Source organism: Muntiacus reevesi, chromosome 3 (genome assembly GCF_963930625.1).
Source record: "Muntiacus reevesi chromosome 3, mMunRee1.1, whole genome shotgun sequence".
In the NCBI taxonomy this organism is placed as follows: Eukaryota; Metazoa; Chordata; class Mammalia; order Artiodactyla; family Cervidae; genus Muntiacus; species Muntiacus reevesi.
The window spans coordinates 244,243,133-244,262,584 of record NC_089251.1 but is presented as its reverse complement, the minus strand read 5'-3'; the positions used below and the strand labels follow the sequence as shown (position 1 = coordinate 244,262,584).

At 40.4% G+C, this 19,452-nt stretch overlaps 1 protein-coding gene across 1 annotated transcript in view; it reads right to left on the bottom strand.

Moving 5' to 3' along the window:
• MYO3B (myosin IIIB) overlaps window positions 1–19,452 on the bottom strand; it is a 421,954-nt gene that overhangs the window by 153,379 nt on the left and 249,123 nt on the right. Inside the window, exons 26-27 of the mRNA XM_065928997.1 lie at window positions 18,808–18,885; window positions 16,279–16,484 (exon numbers count right to left, since the gene is read on the bottom strand). Coding sequence (XP_065785069.1) covers window positions 16,279–16,484; window positions 18,808–18,885 — 284 coding nt within the window. The remainder of the gene's footprint in view (window positions 1–16,278; window positions 16,485–18,807; window positions 18,886–19,452) is intronic.

Here is a 19,452-nt window from a genome sequence, read left to right as displayed (position 1 = left end):
TATGACCCACCTCCCAGAATATTGGAAATAAAAGCAAAAATAAACAAATGGGACCTAATGAAACTTAAAAGCTTCTGCACTACAAAGGAAACTATAAGTAAGGTGAAAAGACAGCTCTCAGATTGGGAGAAAATAATAGCAAATGAAGAAACAGATAAAGGATTAATCTCAAAAATATACAAGCAACTCCTGAAGCTCAATTCCAGAAAAATAAATGACCTAACCAAAAACTGGGCCAAAGAACTAAACAGACATTTCTCCAAAGAAGACATACAGATGGCTAACAAACACATGAAAAGATGCTCAACATCACTCATCATCAGAGAAATGCAAATCAAAACCACAATGAGGTACCATTACATGCCAGTCAGGATGACTGCTATCCAAAAGTTTACAAGCAACAAACGCTGGAAGAGGGTGTGGAGAAAAGGGAACCCTCTTACACTGTTGGTGGGAATGCAAACTAGTACAGTCACTATGGAAAACAGTCTGGAGATTTCTTAAAAAACTGGAAATAGAACTGCCATATGACCCAGCAATACCACTTCTGGGCATACACACTGAGGAATCCAGATCTGAAAGAGACACGTGCACCCCAATGTTCATCGCAGCACTGTTTATAATAACCAGGACATGGAAGCAACCTAGATGCCCATCAGCAGATGAATGGATAAGGAAGCTGTGGTACATATACACCATGGAATATTACTCAGCCGTTAAAAAGAATTCATTTGAATCAGTTCTAATGAGATGGATGAAACTGGAGCCCATTATATAGAGTGAAGTAAGCCAGAAAGATAAAGATCATTACAGCATACTAACACATATATATGGAATTTAGAAAGATAGTAACGATAACCCTATATGCAAAACAGAAAAAGAGACACAGAAGTACAGAACAGACTTTTGAACTCTGTGGGAGAAGGTGAGGGTGGGATGTTTTGAAAGAACAGCATGTATATTATCTATGGTGAAACAGATCACCAGCCCAGGTGGGAGGCATGAGACAAGTGCTCAGGCCTGGTGCACTGGGAAGACCCAGAGGAATCGGGTGGAGAGGGAGGTGGGAGAGGGGATCGGGATGGGGAATACGTGTAACTCTATGGCTGATTCATGTCAATGTATGACAAAACCCACTGAAATGTTGTGAAGTAATTAGCCTCCAACTATTAAAAAAAAATTAAAAAAAAAATACTGCAGTGGCCAAAAAATAAATAAATAAATAAATAAAGTAAGGTAGAAGCACAAAAAATTAAAAAATAAATAAATAAATAAATAAAGGGAAGGACAAAGCCCCATCTGGGCTCTGCAGGAAATGTGCCTTGACTGAAAAGCCAGGTCTGCAGCTGGGGCTGGAGACCGAAGTAGTGCTCATTTGCCATCTCTATGCCAGGAGGTTTCATTTCATACTTCTCCTCTTCTTCCCTTTGTTCATTATTTTCTTCATTATTTTTTCTCTCTGCTACTTCATTGTTATTATCCAAAAGAAGCCAGTTCACTGGAAATTTGTTTTAAGGAATCTCCAAGCAGGAACATAGAGTTTTAAATTAGCCTCTGATTTTCATAGAATAAACTGGGCAGCCAATCCAGCAGTCTAGAGTGGCAGTCTTTTCAACTGCAGTGATACTGTCTAACATCTTCATAGCCTCTTTCTTCTGGTTTTCCTTTATTATTTCTTTATATACTGTTTTCATAGCTGTTCCCTATTTCTTTTTCTACATGGGTTCTTCCCTATCACTGAATTAGCTCATGCGGCTGCACACAGAGCAGACACTAAGGAAAGCAGGAAAGACAGCCTGGGCTTATTACTGCTGCTCCTCAGTATATTTGGAGAGCAGTGAGATTGATATTACTTCTTATATCCACTTTTTAAATCACTATTATAGATTTTAGGCTGAATTTTGCAGAGCTTTCAGCTATAGAAATGATTTTTCTGATTAGATAAGAGGCAGCTGTCAGCAGTGTGGGCTTTATGAGAAAGGCAGGACTTTACAAGAATGAATTTTGGGATTCTGAATCATCTATAAGCAAGTTGGGAAGGATCGTCAGGCCAAGCAAAGCAATTCTAAATTCATACTGCATGCTAAGAATGCAGAGGTGGTCACAGAAATTCTCTTCAGTCTATAATAACCTGGAAAGTTACTGATATGGCCACTTTCTTGAGATGGGACCTTGGGAAAGCTACTTCATCTTTCTGGTCTCAGCCTTCTCCTCTGTGAAATGGAAAAGTTGGATCAGGCCATCTCTTAGAGTCTTTTAATGATATTATAAAATGTACTTTTAGAATGTTTTTTGGTGATTGTATTATTCAAAGTTGTAACAATGGTAATATAAGAGTTAAGAGAGAAAAGAAGTCATCCAAAGTCTCACCTACATAAAACACATCAACACACAGTTAGGAATCAGTAAGCAACTTTTTCAAACAAAAAACAAGGGTGGGAATGACAGTACACAAGAACAGCAGGTATTCTAGATCCCTCCCAGAGAATGCTACCACATAGTTGCTGCCCCTAGAAGGGTAAATGCAGAGACTGTTCACATAAGCATGTAATATGTTTTACTCACAATGCTGAATCAGTCCATTATCCTCCTTAAGTATTATCTCCTAACATGTCCTTCACAACTATGTAAATCAATTTGCATTGATTGATGCACTGAGAATTCTGTTCACTGAGTTGTAGATATACTAGCTTACCTAAATGGCACATTGAAATCTATTTCATGTCAGGTTCTCACCTGTGTGATTGCAAGTGAAAAGAAAAAAACAAAAAACCCAGTGAATCACCATCCTAGCTCCTGGAGGATTTGTGTTTTCTTATTCACTGCCAACTACCCAGAGAAGAAAGTATCAGCTTTATTCTTTGAAAACTGAAATTTGGATTTCAGTCTTTCTTGAGATGTCTGGATTCTTCTGTGATCCTGATTTTTCTCTCAACTCCTGTCCTGTGAGCTAGAACTAACTCTGGGGCTCTGTAAGGAAATGTCAAGGACCTCGTCCTCATAGTTGAAGTTTTCACAGGGTAACTGATAATAGTTCAAGAGCTAAAAGAATTTGCTGCAGGCTTAAAACTGCAAACATCCCTCTCCATGACAAAGGAATTAAATGGTCCTCAATATCTTGCCATTTCTACTCAGGCACTTTTGTACTTTTTAATTCTAAAACTACAATCCTGAGGAAGAACCTAGGTAGCCAGGAGTAAGAAATGAGTGAGTTGTGAAGACCTGAAATTATTTATTCAAATTCGTCCAGCCCCTTAGTCATTCATCCACTCCCTGATTCAATTAAAAAACATTAGATTTCTTTTCTATGGCAAGCATAATTAGTGGCTCACCCATTTCCAGTCCCACTTCTTCCTAGCTAACAGAGAACCAATTTTTCTTTGGGTCATGATGCACCCAGCCCCAGTCCTGTTCCTCACTTACTAAGCCCATCTTTGTAGCTAGAAATGGTCATTTGACTCAGTTCAGGCCAAAGAGAGGTTATGTGAAATGGTTTCTGGGAAAATGTTTTCTTTCCTAATAAAAGTTGGGCAGATGTGACTGACTTAGCCATTCATCCTGCCCCTTCCCTTTCTTCCAGCCTTGAATGCAGACATAATGCCTGGAGAGGCAGTAGCCACACTGTGACCATGAGACACTAAGCCAATCCATACACTAAAGATGGTAAAAAGGAATTAAAGGAGGTAAGAAGATATTCATGGCCCTGATGACATCACTGAACAGCTAATCTAACATTAAAAATACCTTACCTATCAATTTTTTTTGTGAGAAACAAATGAACAAACAAATCTCTTTGGCAATAGTTCTCAATATGGGCAATTTTGCTCCCCAGGGAACATTTGCCAATGTTTGGAGACAATTTTTATTGTCACTACTTGGACTGCAAGCTATTGGTATCTTAATAGGTAGAAGCCAGGGATGCTGTTATACATCTTATAAGGCACAGGGATACCTTCTGCAACAAAGAATTACCTGGTCCAAAATGTCAGCAGTGCTGAGACTGAGAAACTCTGGATTGAGCCACCAAAAATATTTGCTTGCTTGTTATTCATAGTCAAATGCATTGCTGACTGATAGAGTCCCTCAACTGGGAAATATTAAATATACACCATGGGCCAGTCACCATACAATATAAGATACTAGAGATTTAAAAAATGAGTACAAAGTCAAGGATCAAAGTCCAAATATGAAAGATTTGAAAACCAAGGTTAATTCCAAATATGTATGGATGCCTAGAGTTGCTCCAGACCATCCACTGGAAAAAATATCTGGATCTCAAAGGGTTGCTCTAGAATCTGAGAGAGTCAGTCGGTCAGCTCTGGAGATGTCCACAGTGTAGACTTTTACGGCTCTTCTCTCTTACAGTAAAAACTGAAATAGAAAGAAGGCTTTGTTAAGGAAATATTAAATCACAGCAAGAATTCTGCAGTATAAAAGGGAAGAAGCAGCTTTCTTGAGCAAACTAATTACTAAAGACTATTCTTAGAGCACAAAGAGAGGACAGGAGAGAGACTCTGACAAAGAAAAATGACATCCAACATAGTCCCATATGGGACAAGACTATCATGACCTACACTGATGAAGACCAGAGAAAAGTGTCCAAAATGCTAGAAGATGAACTCAAACTAGGCCAGGACAGATTGAGTTTTTTTTAATCCCTTGGTTAAGTAGAGCTGGAAACTGTTACCGGGAACCTGCTGTATGGTAGAGCTGTGGTTCAAAAAACAAATATCTTCCCAAACAAAAAGCTGACTGACTATGCTTAGCTTAATTTAGTAAACTGTATATAGTTCTCATTCCAGTGTTAACATTGTTATTATCAACAAAAGTTATATTCATCTTAGACCCTCAGGGACTTCCCTGATGGATCTAGTGGCTAAGACTCCACGCTTACAATGAAGCGGGCCTGAGTCTGAGTTCTGGTCAGGGAGCTAGATCCCACATGCCACAACACGCTGCAACTAAGACCAGGTGCAGTTAAATAAATAAATAATAAGTAAAAAATAAGTAAATAAATAAAAACCTCCTCTAGCTATCCAGTTGGGGTGGGCCTTTCTGCACTGTTACAGTTGATTCCAAGGTATGGCATGGTCAAACAAGGGGTAACGAATGCTTATTGTTTTAGCCTATTCATCCTTTTCTTCTCCTTCCTTTAACAGAGCCCCTTAGACCATGGTTCACACAGGGCTGACCTCCATCCCCTGGTACTTGGCTGAAGACTCTACCAATTAAACACCAACAGGTGACCCAGGCTGGGACAACAAGAGTGTTTCTTGAATGGGAAGTCTCAGGAACTTGCTTGTTGCTGACATTGCCAAACCTTTAGGATGCTTCCTACAGAAGCTTCCAGGGACCTTCTTTGTGGACACATGGCAAAGAACTGCCTAGCTGACAAAAAACTCAAAAGAGGGAAAGCAAAGTTGGTGAAAAGAAAGACAATGGCTTGGTAAAATTGCTTGATGCCCTGGATCCAGACGTATCTTTGAACTTCCTCGTTATGTAAGCCAATATATCATCCCCTTTTAAATTTTGCTTCAACTCATTTGAGCTTCAGTCACTTGTTATTAAGATTCCTGACTAATACACCAAGTAAGCAGTCTTCTTTTACAGGCTATTGCCTTAATAGGGCATATGCTGTGCTGTGCTAGGGAGCTCTAACTGATTCTTTCTTTTCTGGAATGTGAGCAGAGAGGTGAGAAGATGAATAAAGAGGCAAGAAAGCCAGGCAGGAGCCAGACAGAGAATCTTCCTTGTCCTATGAAGTTTGTCTTTTTTGGGGGGCGGGGGTGGCAGGGGAGGAGAGGGGAGGGAAGATCAGTGTTTATTGTAGAGAGAAGTAAAGCAAATTTGTCTAAATGCTACCTTTTTCAATGTATTAAGCTCTAATAATTCAAGCTGGGTTAGAGACTTTTTATTAACTTATTATGGTTCTTTACCTTTTCTTGACAAAAAGCTACTTAGCACTTACCTGAAATCTTATGCTCTAACAATCTAGATGCTACTTTTTTTTTTTTTTATTAGTTGGAGGCTAATTACTTCACAACATTTCAGTGGGTTTTGTCATACATCGACATGAATCAGCCATAGAGTTACACGTATTCCCCATCCCGATCCCCTCTCCCACCTCCCTCTCCACCCGATTCCTCTGGGTCTTCCCAGTGCACCAGGCCCGAGCACTTGACTCATGCCTCCCACCTGGGCTGGTGATCTGTTTCACCATAGATAATATACATGCTGTTCTTTCAAAACATCCCACCCTCACCTTCTCCCACAGAGTTCAAAAGTCTGTTCTGTACTTCTGTGTCTCTTTTTCTGTTTTGCATATAGGGTTATCGTTACCATCTTTCTAAATTCCATATATATGTGTTAGTATGCTGTAATGATCTTTATCTTTCTGGCTTACTTCACTCTGTATAATGGGCTCCAGTTTCATCCATCTCATTAGAACTGATTCAAATGAATTCTTTTTAACGGCTGAGTAATATTCCATGGTGTATATGTACCACAGCTTCCTTATCCATTCATCTGCTGATGGGCATCTAGGTTGCTTCCATGTCCTGGCTATTATAAACAGTGCTGCGATGAACATTGGGGTACACGTGTCTCTTTCAGATCTGGTTTCCTCAGTGTGTATGCCCAGAAGTGGGATTGTTGGGTCATATGGCAGTTCTATTTCCAGTTTTTTTAAGAAATCTCCACACTGTTTTCCATAGTGACTGTACTAGTTTGCATTCCCACCAACAGTGTAAGAGGGTTCCCTTTTCTCCACACCCTCTCCAGCATTTATTGCTTGTAGACTTTTGGATAGCAGCCATCCTGACTGGCGTGTAATGGTACCTCATTGTGGTTTTGATTTGCATTTCTCTGATGATGAGTGATGTTGAGCATCTTTTTATGTGTTTGTCAGCCATCTGTATGTCTTCTTTGGAGAAATGTCTGTTAAATGAAACTAGAACACTTTCTAACACCATACACAAAAATAAACTCAAAATGGATTAAAGATCTAAATGTAAGATCAGAAACTATAAAACTCCTAGAAGAGAACATAGGCAAAACACTCTCTGACAAAAATCACAGCAAGATCCTCTATGACCCACCTCCCACAATATTGGAAATAAAAGCAAAAATAAACAAATGGGACCTAATGAAACTTAAAAGCTTTTGCACTACAAAGGAAACTATAAGTAAGGTGAAAAGACAGCCCTCAGATTGGGAGAAAATAATAGCAAATGAAGAAACAGACAAAGGATTAATCTCAAAAATATACAAGCAACTCCTGAAGCTCAATTCCAGAAAAATAAATGACCCAATCAAAAAGTGGGCCAAAGAACTAAATAGATGCTACTTTTTACAATGCAAGCCAAACTTAACCTCAACAAAGACAGCTTCTGTCATGCATTTTAAAACTGCAAGAGCCAGAGAGTCAATCAAGAGATGGTAAAAGAAGGTAGTGATGAAGAGTAAGGAATAAGAGTTTGCTTCAATTCAATAAATATTTATTAAACACCTAATTTGTATTGGGCACAGTGCTGGAGAGTACAGATATGAAGTTAGCTGGAAAATACCCCTGCCTCCCATGTGGTAAATGTCAAGGTAAGATACCAGCAGCTAGTTTCCACCTCAATGTAATAAGTGCTACTAATGAAGCTCATCACAGAGTCTCCAAACCTAGCCTGGCAGGATCAAGGAGAAGATAATTCCTGTTCACAGTCTGAAGGAATAAGCAGAGGTTAGCCTGGTTAACCTTTCAGGTTAACCTGAAAACAACAATTACAGAAAACTAACCAATCTGATCACATGGATCACAGTCTTGTCTAACTCAATGAAACTATGAGCCAGGCCATGTAGGGCCACCCGACACGGATGGGTCATGGTGGAGATTTCTGACAAAATGTGGTCCACTGGAGAAGGGAATGGAAAACCACTTCAGTATTCTTGCCTTGAGAACCCCATGAAAAGTATGAAAACGCAAAAAGATAGGACACTGAAAGATGAACTCCCCAGGTCAGTAGGTGCCTAATATGCTACTGGAGATCAGTGGAGAAATAACTCCAGAAAGAATGAAGAGACGGAGCCAAAGCAACACCACCACCCAGTTGTGGATGTGACTGGTGATGGAAGTAATGTCCGATGCTAATAAAGAGCAATATTGCATAGGAACCTGGAATGTTAGATCCATGAAACAAGGCAAATTGGAAGTGGTAAAACAAGTGATAGCAAAAGTGAACTTGACATTTTAGGAATCAGCTAACTAAAATAGACTGGAATGGGTGAATTTAATGGTCAGATGACCATTATATCTACTACTGTGGGCAAGAATCCCTTAGAAGAAATGGAGTAGCCATCATAGTCAAAAAAAGAGTTTGAAATGCAGTACTTGGATGCAGTCTCAAAAATCACAGAATGATCTCTGTTCGTTTCCAAGGCAAACCATTCAATGCCACAGTAATCCAAGTCTATGCCCTGACCAGTAATGCTGAAGAAGCTAAAGTTGAATGGCTCCATGAAGACCAACAAGACCTTCTAGAACTAACACCCAAAAAGATGTCCTTTTCATTATAGGGGACTGGAATACAAAAGTAGAAATCAAGAGATACCTAGAGTAACAGGCAAATTTGGCCTTGGAGTACAGAAAATGAAGCAGGGCAAAGGCTAATAGAGTTTTGCCAAGAAGATGCACTGGTCATAGCAAACACCATCTTCCAACAACACAAGAGAAGATTCTACACATGGACATCACCAGATGGTCAATACCGAAATCAAACTGATTATATTCTTTAAAGCCAAAGATGGAGAAGTATGTACAGGCAGCAAAAACAAGACCAGGAGCTGACTGTGGCACAGACCATGAATTCCTTTTGCCAAATTCAGACTTAAATTGAAGAAAGTAGGGAAAACCACTAAACCATTCAGGTATGACCTAAATAAAATCTCTTACAATTAGACAGCGGAAGTGAGAAAGAGATTCAAGGGATTCGATCTGATAGAGTGCCTGAAGAACTATGGACGGAGGTTCCTGACATTGTATAGGAGGCAGGGATCAAGACCATCCCCAAGGAAAAGAAATGCAAAAAGGCAAAATGGTTGTCTGAGGTGGCCTTACAAATAGCTGTGAAATGATGAGAAGCAAAAGGCAAAGAAAAAAAAGAAAGATATACCCATTTGAATGCAGAGTTCCAAAGAATAGCAAGGAGAGATAAGAAAGCATTCCCGTGACCAATGCAAACAAAAAGAGGAAAACAATAGAATGGAAAGGACTAGAGATCTCTTCAAGAAAATTAGGGATACCAAGGGAATATTTCATGCAAAGATGGGCACAATAAAGGACAAAAATGGTATGGACCTAACAGAAGCAGAAGATATTAAGAAGAGGTGGCAAGAATACACAGAAGAATTATACAAAAAAGATCTTAATGACCTAGATAATCACGATGGTGTGATCACTCACCTAGAGCCAGACATCTTGGAGTGCGAAGTCAAGTGGGCCTTAGGAAGCAACACTATGAACAAAGCTAGTGGAGGTGATGGAATTCCAGTTGAGCTATTTCAAATCCTAAAAAAAGATGCTGTGACAGTGCTGCACTCAATATGCTAGCAAATATGGAGAACTCAGCAGTGGCCACAGGACTGGAAAAGGTCAGTTCTCATTCCAGTCCCAAAGAAAGGCAATGCCAAAGAATGCTCAAACTATTGCACAATTGCATTCGTCTCACACGCTAGCAAAGTAATGCTCAAAATTCTCCAAGCCAGGCTTCGACAGTACATGGACCGTGAACTTGCAGATGTTCAAGCTGGATTTAGAAAAGGTGGAGGAATCAGAGATCAAATTGCCAACATCTGTTGGATCACTGAAAAAGCAAGAGAGATCTAGAAAAGTATCTACTTCTGCTTTATTGACTACGCCAAAGTCTTTGACTGTGTGGATCACAACAAACTGTGGAAAACTCTTAAAGAGATGGAATACCAGACCACCTTACCTGCTTCCTGAGAAATCTGTATGCAGGTCAAGAAGCAATAGTTAGAACCGGACATGGAAAAACAGACTGGTTCCAAGTCGGGAAAGGAGTATGACAAGGCTGTATATTGTCACCCTGCTTATTTAATTTATATGCAGAGTACATCATGAGAAATGCTGGGCTGGATGAAGCACAAGCTGGAATCAAGATTGCCAGGAGAAATACCAATAACCTCAGATATGCAGGTGACACCACCCTTATGGCAGAAAGCAAAGAGGAACTGAAGAGCCTCTTGATGAAAGTGAAAGAGGAGAGGGAAGAAGTTGGTCTAAACCTCAACATTCAGAAAACTAAGATCATGGCATCTGGTCCCATCACTTTATGGCAAACAGAAGGGGAAACAATGGAAACAGTGAGAGACTTTATTTTGGGGGGCTCCAGAATCACTGCAGACAGTGACTGCAGCCATGAAATTAAAAGATGTTTGCTCCTTGGAAGAAAAGTTATGACCAACCTAGATAGCATACTAAAAAGCAGAGACATTACTTTGCCCACAAAGCTCTGTCTAGTCAGAGCTATGGTCTTTCCAGTAGTCATGTATGGATGTGAGAGTTGGACTATAAAGAAAGCTGAATACCAAAGAATTGATGCTTTTGAAGTTGGTATTGGAGAAGACTTGAGAATCTTGAGAGTCCCTTGGACAGCAAGGAGATCTGAGTCCATCCTAAAGGAAATCAGTCCTGAATATTCATTGGAAGGACTGATGTTGAAGCTGAAACTACTATCCTTTGGTCACCTGATGTGAAGAACTGACTCATTTGAAAAGACCCTGATGCTGGGAAAGATTGAATGTGGGAGGAGAAGGCAATGACAGAGGATGAGATAGTTGGATGGTATCACCGACTCAACAGATGTGAGTTTGAGTAAACTCCGGGAGTTGGTAATGGACAGGGAGGCCTGGCATGCTGCAGCCCATGGGCTCACAAAGAGTTGGACATGACTGAACTGAACTGAACTGAACTGAACTAGCCTGTTTAAGTTAATTGACCAAGAACTTGGAGAAAGGGCATTCAGGCAACATAGCATGAATGTAACATGACCAATAGCACGGAAGTATGGAACAACGTGGGGTGTTTGTGAAACTCTAAGTAGTCTGGATTTTGCTGAAGTATGAGCTGAGAGATGGGAAGACAAGAGAGAAGAGATTGGAAAAGTGGGTGGGGTTCAGATCAGGGAGATATCCCCCTAGCAGGCCAAGCGGCTGAGGCTTATCCAGTGAGGTCTGAATGGTTATTTCAACTAAGGATTTTAAGCAAGGAAGCAACATGATTAGATATGAGTTTTAGTTAAGTTGTATTCTGGTGGCTCTTTGGAGAAGAGAATAGGCAGGAAGTCCATTTTGGAAGCTAAGACAAAAGGGTAGACAAAAGAGCCTCAAGAGGTTTGAAATAGATTTTGATCAATGGACTAGAATTGAGAATTCAGAAATAATTTATGACCAATTTATGGTCAATTGATTTTTAACAAGAATGCCAAGACAATTTAACAGGAGAAAGAATAGTCTTTTCAACAAATAGTGCTAGGAAAACTTGATATCCATGTATAATATAAATGAACGTAGTTGAACCTGTATGTACTTCATACCATACATAAAGATAATTCAAAATGCACTATTGATCTAAATATAAGGCCTAAAACCATAAATCTTAGAAGGAAACATAGGAATACAGCTTCATGACATTGAATTAAGCAATAATTTCTTAGATATGACACCAAAAACATGACTAACAAAAGAAAACAGAAAAATTGGGCTTCATCAAAATTTAAAAGTTTTAATGCTTGAAAAGATACAATCAAGAATTGAAAAGACAATTCCACAAAAAAAGAAAACTGCAAACAGTATATCTGATAAGGGCTAGTATCCAGAGTATATAAAAATCAACAATTAAATGGGTAAAGGATCTGAGTAAACATTTCTTTGAAGGAAATATTATAAATGAGCAATAAGTATATGAAAAGATGCTCAGATTAGACAGCAGTGAGTTGCACAACTCAAAAATATACTAAAACCATAGAATTGTGCACTTTAAAAGGTAATTTTATTATATATGAATTATATCTCAAGCTGTTGCTATTATTATTAAAAGACCTTGGGAGAAAGGATGGGAGATTAATAAAGCCTTGGGAGAAGGGATCAGGAAATTCCCAAAGGAACCTTTTTGATAAACCTTAGCTGGTACAGTTGACAGGACTTTTGATGGACTGTTTGAAGAGAATGAGAAGACAAAGGTTACACCTAGCTTTCTGAAGGACAGGAAGTAGAGGAATAGAAGGGAGAAGGAGAAGAGACCAGGACACCATGGGTTTCTCATGCAATCATGAGAGGAAATGGAAGTTGCTGATGAAAGAGAAGATGGCAAAAGTTTCACTTTGTTCAACAGACACTGATTTAACAATTATTATGAATTGAGTCCTGGGAGATGCAGTTCTCCCTCCTGTGAGCTCAACCGGGAGAGGCGGGCCTTTCTGGAAAACTTAAAGGCTAAGGCCCAGGAATCCACACGTAATCTCTGTAAATCTTTAGGATGTGGACTCTGTGTGTTCCTGACTTCTTATCATGCAGATGATGAAACATCCTTTATGGAAATATTAGGTTACTTGCCTAATACTATATCTAAGAGGAGACTAGAACTTCAATCTTCTCACTAAATTATACTATTTCTACAATAGTTTAGTAAACCATAAGACTTTGAACTGATTATGCTGTACTATCCTTTAGACATTTGCCAGAACACATCCAAGTACGTGCATCATACACGTGTGTCTCAGAGCAGATTTTCTGCTGGACCATACTTCAGAGTCCATTGACCATGAAGCCAACAAGCATTCATAGTTATTTCCTGTGATAGCTCAACAGTAGGACTTCTAGGAGGTTTCAGCTACCTGCCCAGTACTGGCAGGTGGCCTTTTTTATGCCTACCTGAGAATAGATGAATGCTTCCAACCCACCTGGCCCCACTGTTGAGAGGGTGTTGAAAATAGCCCTTTTCTTGAAGGCTACATGAGTAGAAAACTGGAAGGGCATTTCTAAGTCATTTTGCTGGAAAATTCAAGGATAATGAGGCAAGGAAACATTTTAACTTTGGCCAAGTCTGCAGACATGGATGACTTGGGGAAGTCCTTCCTCATTTTCGAACCAGACAACATAATCCTCAAAACACTGCCTTTCAGGTGTGTGCAAGTCAGGATTTCAGTCCTGAGTGCCAGAAAACACAAAAGGTAAAGAGTAACACTAAACAAGTCTTTATCTTTTATTTACTGCCACCTGATAAGTCCTGCCTTTGATTGTTTTGTCTGCATATTTCCTGCTAAGAGTTTACAAAACAGCACTCCTGAACAGGAAGATAAGAGGCGCACCTATTTGTTGAATAACATCAAGGGGGGAAACTGCTAACTCATCCATTTTGTTGTTAAGTTGCTCAAAAGGATCAAAATACCAATTAACTTGCTGCCTCACAAATCTTTGATACCCTCAGATTTACTGACATTTTGAAACTCCTGTTCATACTTGCCTACTGGCTTTCTGATTATGAACAAAGAAGTGCCAATCTGTTTAGCATTTGACCTGTTTTCTTAAATATTTTTTATGTATTCAACTCTTGGTAGCTAAAAATACTTGACTAGTCACATTCATGAGCTAAAATCATCTTTTGTTTGTTTGTTCCACCTCCAAATTTAAGATGGAAAAAGAGGCTCAAAGACACTTCCTTTTAAAAAGCCATTTCATTCTTATTTTTAATTTAACAATCTCATTGCCAAAAGCTCTTTTTGCCCTTTCATGTGCATGGAATTTAGTGGCAGTGGGAAGATCCAATGAAGTGACCTGACATATTAGGATCCACTCTTCCCTGAGGAAAAGTTGGAAAAATGACCTTGGGCCGAAGTTTCAGCATGGTGGTAAAAAGAAACTAAAGATGGTTGGTGGGATGCAGCAGATTTTATAATGAATTTTAATTTTCCTCCCTGGATATTCTCAGACAGTAGTGCTTCTCAGAGATTCTCTGTTGTTGTTCTTATTTCTTCACAGAAATTTTGTGAAAATTCTACCTATAATCACATGTATGTGTAAGACACACCTATGGCAGCTGTTCAGAAAAGAGCAACATTTCACTCTTAGGTAAAGGCAGTTTCTGGGTGTAAAGAGTTCTACAGCAATTTCTGCAAAAAACTTTTATTGAATGGAGTAGACTGAAGCAATTAAAACTGTGGCTGTTGTTGCCAGACTCCTTGGGTTCAAATTTTGGTCCTATCATTTATTAGCATTGGACTTTGGTAAAATCACTTACTTTCCTTCTATGCTTCAATTTCCTCATCTGTAAAATGGGGATAATAATAAAGCCTAGCTTATGGGGCTGCTGTATGGATCAAAGGAGATTACACATTTGGGACATTTTAGGTGCTATATAGATGTTAGCTATCATATTAAATCGTGCCAGATCCTGAGAGAGGAGTGGGTGTTGTATATACTTACATTTGCCAGAATCTTGAGCCATTCATGGAAGAATACTTCCATTACAGCAAAAGATATCTGGAGATTTTGAAACCTAAGGTTTATATATATATGTTTATACATAACACATATTATATATGTGCTTATTTATAACACAAAATTACCTATAGACATTTGTGTTTTTCAGATGTGATCAGAAGGGGGGCTTCCCTAGTGGCTCAGACAGTAAAGAATCTGCCTGGAATGCAGGTGACCCAGATTCGATCCCTGGGTCAGGAAGATCCTGTGGAAGAGGGCATGGCACCCAACTAAATTATTCTTGCCTGGAAAATCCAATGGACAAAGGGGCCTGGCAGGCTACAGTCCATGGGGTCACAAAGAGCCAGGCAGACCACTTTACCTGCCCCCTGAGAAATCTGTATGCAGGTCAAGAAGCAACAGTTAGAACCAGACATGGAACAACAGACTGGTTCCAAATCGGAAAAGGAGTACGTCAAAGCTGTGTATTGTCACCCTGCTTATTTAATTTATATGCAGAGTACATCATGGAAAATGCCGGGCTGGATGAAGCACAAACTGGAATCAAGATTGCCAGGAGAAATATCAATAACCTCAAATATGCAGATGACACCACCCTTATGGCAGGAAGTGAAGAGGAACTGAAGAGCCTCTTGATGAAAGTGAAAGAGGAGAGAGAAAGAACTGGCTTAAAACTCAACATTCAGACAGCTAAGATCATGGCATCTAGTCCCTTCACTTCATGGCAAATAGATGGGGAAACAATGGAAACAATGACAGACTTTAAATCAAAATTGTGGGCTCTAAAATCACTGCAGATGGTGATTGCAGCCATGAAATCAAAAGGTGCTTGCTACTTGGAAGAAAAGCTATGATAAACCTAGACAGCATATTAAAAAGCAGAGACATAACTTTGCCCACAAAGGTCTATCTAGTCAAAGCTATGGTTTTTCCAGTGGTCATGTATGGATGTGAGAGTTGGACCATAAAGAAAGCTGAGCACCAAAGAACTGATGCTTTTGAACTGTGGTGTTAGAGAGGACTCTTGAGAGTCCCTTGGGCTGCAAGGAGATCCAACCAGTCCATCCTAAAGGAGATCAGTCCTGGGTGTTCATTGGAAGGACTGATGCTGAAGCTGAAACTCCAACATTTTGGCTACCTGATGCGAAGAACTGACTCATTTGAAAAGACCCTGATGCTGGGAAAGATTGAGGGTGGGAGAAGAAGGGGATGACAGAGGATGAGATCGTTGGATGGCATCACTGACTTGATGGACATGAGCTTGACCAAGTTCTGGGAGTTGGTGTTGGACAAGGAAGCCTGGCATGCTGCAGTCCATGGGGTGCCAAACAGTTGGATACAACTGAGTGAACTGAACTGAACTGATCAGAAGGGAGCTTAACTTGTCTTCCAGATGACTGTAATTCAGTCAGAGTACAACAGAATCAACATTTAAGCAAGTAAATGGCAGCTGGAAAATCTTCCCTGGTGGCTCAGTGGTAAAGAATCCACCTGCCAATGCAGGAGACGATGGCTCCATCTCTGGGTTGGGAAAATCTCCTGGAATAGGAAATGTCAACCCACTCTAGTATTCTTGCATGGGAAATTCCATGGAAAGAGGAGCCTGGCAGAGTCCATGGGGTTGCAAGAGAGTCAAACACGACTTAACAACTAAACAACAAACTAGCCAATCACGTGTTTGGAGGCAAGAGGGCTGGGGATGATTCTAGGGGACAGAATGGCTTTGGCAGAGTTGTGTTTAATATAATGTATTTCCCAAAATACCAGCCTGACCTTTTCACAAACTCCTCGAAGAGGATGCGGTGAGAATACCCCTGCTGGCGGATGCTGACTGTCTCTAGGATGCCCGTGGAGCGGAGCTGGGCCCGCACTTTGTCTGTGGAGAACTTCAGGGCCTCTCGGTCATCATTGGGCTTGATGCAGCGTACAAAGTGCGGCTGTCCCACCACCATTTTAGAGAGCAGATCCATCAGAGAATACTACCAGGGGAAAAAATGCACAAGAAGTGAGGTTACCAAAATCACAAATGGATAATAACAACGGTGGCTGGCCCAGGCTTCCAGGGCAGTTTGTCAGCTTGTAAACAACTCATGGAATCTTTGAGGCTGAACAAGAATCCAGCAAAAAGAAGTAACAATATAAGTTCTGACTTATATTGTTCTGTACTTATAGCTGCCTATGGATTTTCTTTAAACATCACCTAGGGCCAAGCAATATCCCACTTGGCAGAAACTCAGCCATCTAAGAACTTGCTTAGATTATCTCATAACTCTGTTGCCAGAACTAGCTTGTCTCTGATATTTCAAGGTGATGCTCCATAAACTGTATCTGTAATTTTAAAGGTCCAGCTTTCAGGAAAGGGGTTGGTTGCCTCCTTAACCTAACAATCACCAGAAAGTCTAGGCCAATCTTATAAAGGCACAGGCAAAATGAGAAAAATAAAGAGGGCAAAGAAAACAAGAAAAATGGATGGTAAAAGGAGATTATAATGAAGATGAATTAACACACCAAATGGCTGTGTAGAGAACAGAAAGAGCACATGGAAAACTAGGGGTGCTCTCCTTCTCTCACAGACATCCACAGTGGCAGTTTTTCTTTTGGACATGTCTTTGGGGCAATTACAAGCCACACATAAAATCAGTCCCATTATGTCATAATCTTACCTGCTACTGATCCAAAATGGTGTTACCTAGCTTGGCAATGTGCTATTTTTTTTAGCATTTGGGGACTAGTATATTGAGGACACCCAACTGTTTGTTATGGAGATACTTCTGAAAATTGCACGCCATTGGCTTCTTCTGCTGAAAGAGGGATTCTAAGATCTTGAGGATAACCTTACAGTCAGAGCCTTCAAATCCCATACATGCAGAAACTAGCAGAGTATAGTCAAGCCACTAGGGGGATCAGAATAAGAAATAAATGGCAATTAGAAATGTCCAACCATGAGTGATGAAAAAGGGGCTGAAAACCTACCTGTTGGGGAAGCTGTAGCAGGCATCACTACATCAGTGGAATGCTGGACCCAAAGACCTCTCCAGTTCAGTTCAGTCACTCAGTTTTGTCCAACTCTTTGTGAACCCATGAACCGCAGCATGCCAGGCCTCCCTGTCCATCACCAACTCCCGGAGTCCACCCAAACCCATGTCCATTGAGTCGGTGATGCCATCCAACCATCTCATCCTCTGTCATCCCCTTCTCCTCCTGCCCTCAATCTTTCCCAGCATCAGGGTCTTTTAAAATGAGTCAGCTCTTCGCATCAGGTAGCCAAAGTATTGGAGTTTCAGCTTCAAAATCAGTCCTACCAATGAACACCCAGGAAAACACCAAAGACCTCTAGGTCCCTACAATCCATACACTGAGACTCATTCTAATCTACCTCTAAGGCACAGGTCAGACTTCTTGGCTCTAGATCCTTCTTGGACCCACTAGCTTTGGGTGGAACCTTCTTTCCATGGTGCTGACTCCCAGGCCCACCCTCCAGCCTGCCTGGCAACTCCAGCTCATGATCCACTTGACTTACTATCCCTGCCAAGTCCCTTACTTTGGCAACCCCACCTTACAACCTTATTTTGTCGTTCCTGGTTTCAGTAGTTCTGTCTTTGGCCTAATAGCATCTCCATCGTGAAGTTGCCTGGACCTCAGTTTCCCATGGTCAGTGATCTCTAATGGGTTCTCAACCCCAGTGCTTCATAATTTGAAAATAAACAAATCTGTGCAAATCAGTACCAAGTGACAGTCTCTTATCTTTCCTCTCTAATGTGCATGTGACAGAGTCCTTATGGAGACAACATTTTTACTCAAAAGAGTCATTCACCAGGTAAAAATATGAGGAACTGGGGTAACAGAGATGGGAAATAATGGGGCTCAGGTAAATGGATCTTGCAATGGGTCAATTCAGTCTATGAAAATAAAGTTGAAGCTAAGACATATTTTCTCATAAACTTGATAAGCCTCCTTCTAGACTTTTATTAACTACTTTACTTCTCAGTAAATATGCTGGAAAAGTGGCTGCCTCCAGTAACTTTAAGGCCAAGAAGCAGCTGAAACGCTAACAGAATCAGCACATTCAATGGACTATTTGCCAGTGGCAGAAAGGGCCCTCTGTAGACACTTGCGGTCTCACACTATACTCAAGGGTGGGTTCCCTGTTATAATTCTCCTTTCCCTACAACTCCATCTTTCCTGACTGACTCTGAGCTTTGCTCTTGTTTCAGTAACTCTGTGGTATCTAGGCCTCTTGTGCGAATGGCTGACTCAACTTTTCTGGAAACAGGCAGAGGAGAGATCAAGAAGACTCCTTACCCGGAAGTAAGAAGCCATGGTTTGCCCCTTCATGTTGGTGGTTTCTTCCGGATGCCGTATCACCTCCAGAGTGTCCACCTAGAGCATAAGCAGAGGACAGTGGTTTGGGTATAGAGACTGCTTATTTTCTGACATTTCCCAAAATGTGAAAGGCTATTTGGTCAAATACCTGAGGGGCCTTGATGTTTATGATGTAATAGTACATACTATAGTACATATTCATTTAAAGACATCTTAAAGAAAAACAGAATTTACACTGTTCTACTTATTTGACAACAACCACACTCTGTGATACACTATATGGTCTCAGTACAAACCCCAACCATGTTCTTTCTGTATTTCTCCATGTTCTACTGGGCCCTTATTAAGTTCTCCAATAATGTCATGTGAGACCATGCTATTTTTAAAAAGAAAACTGGGTAACAACACATGAAGCCGGGCAATTACAAAGTGAAGTGAAGTGAAAGTCATTCAGTTGTGTCCGACTCTTTGCGACCCCCATGGATGATACAGTCCATGGAATTCTCTAGGCCAGAATACTGGAGTGGGTAGCCTTTCCCTTCTCCAGGGGATCTTCCCAACTTGGAGAATTTTGGCCTGGAAGATTCCATAGACTATATTGTCCATGGGGTCACAAAGAGTCAG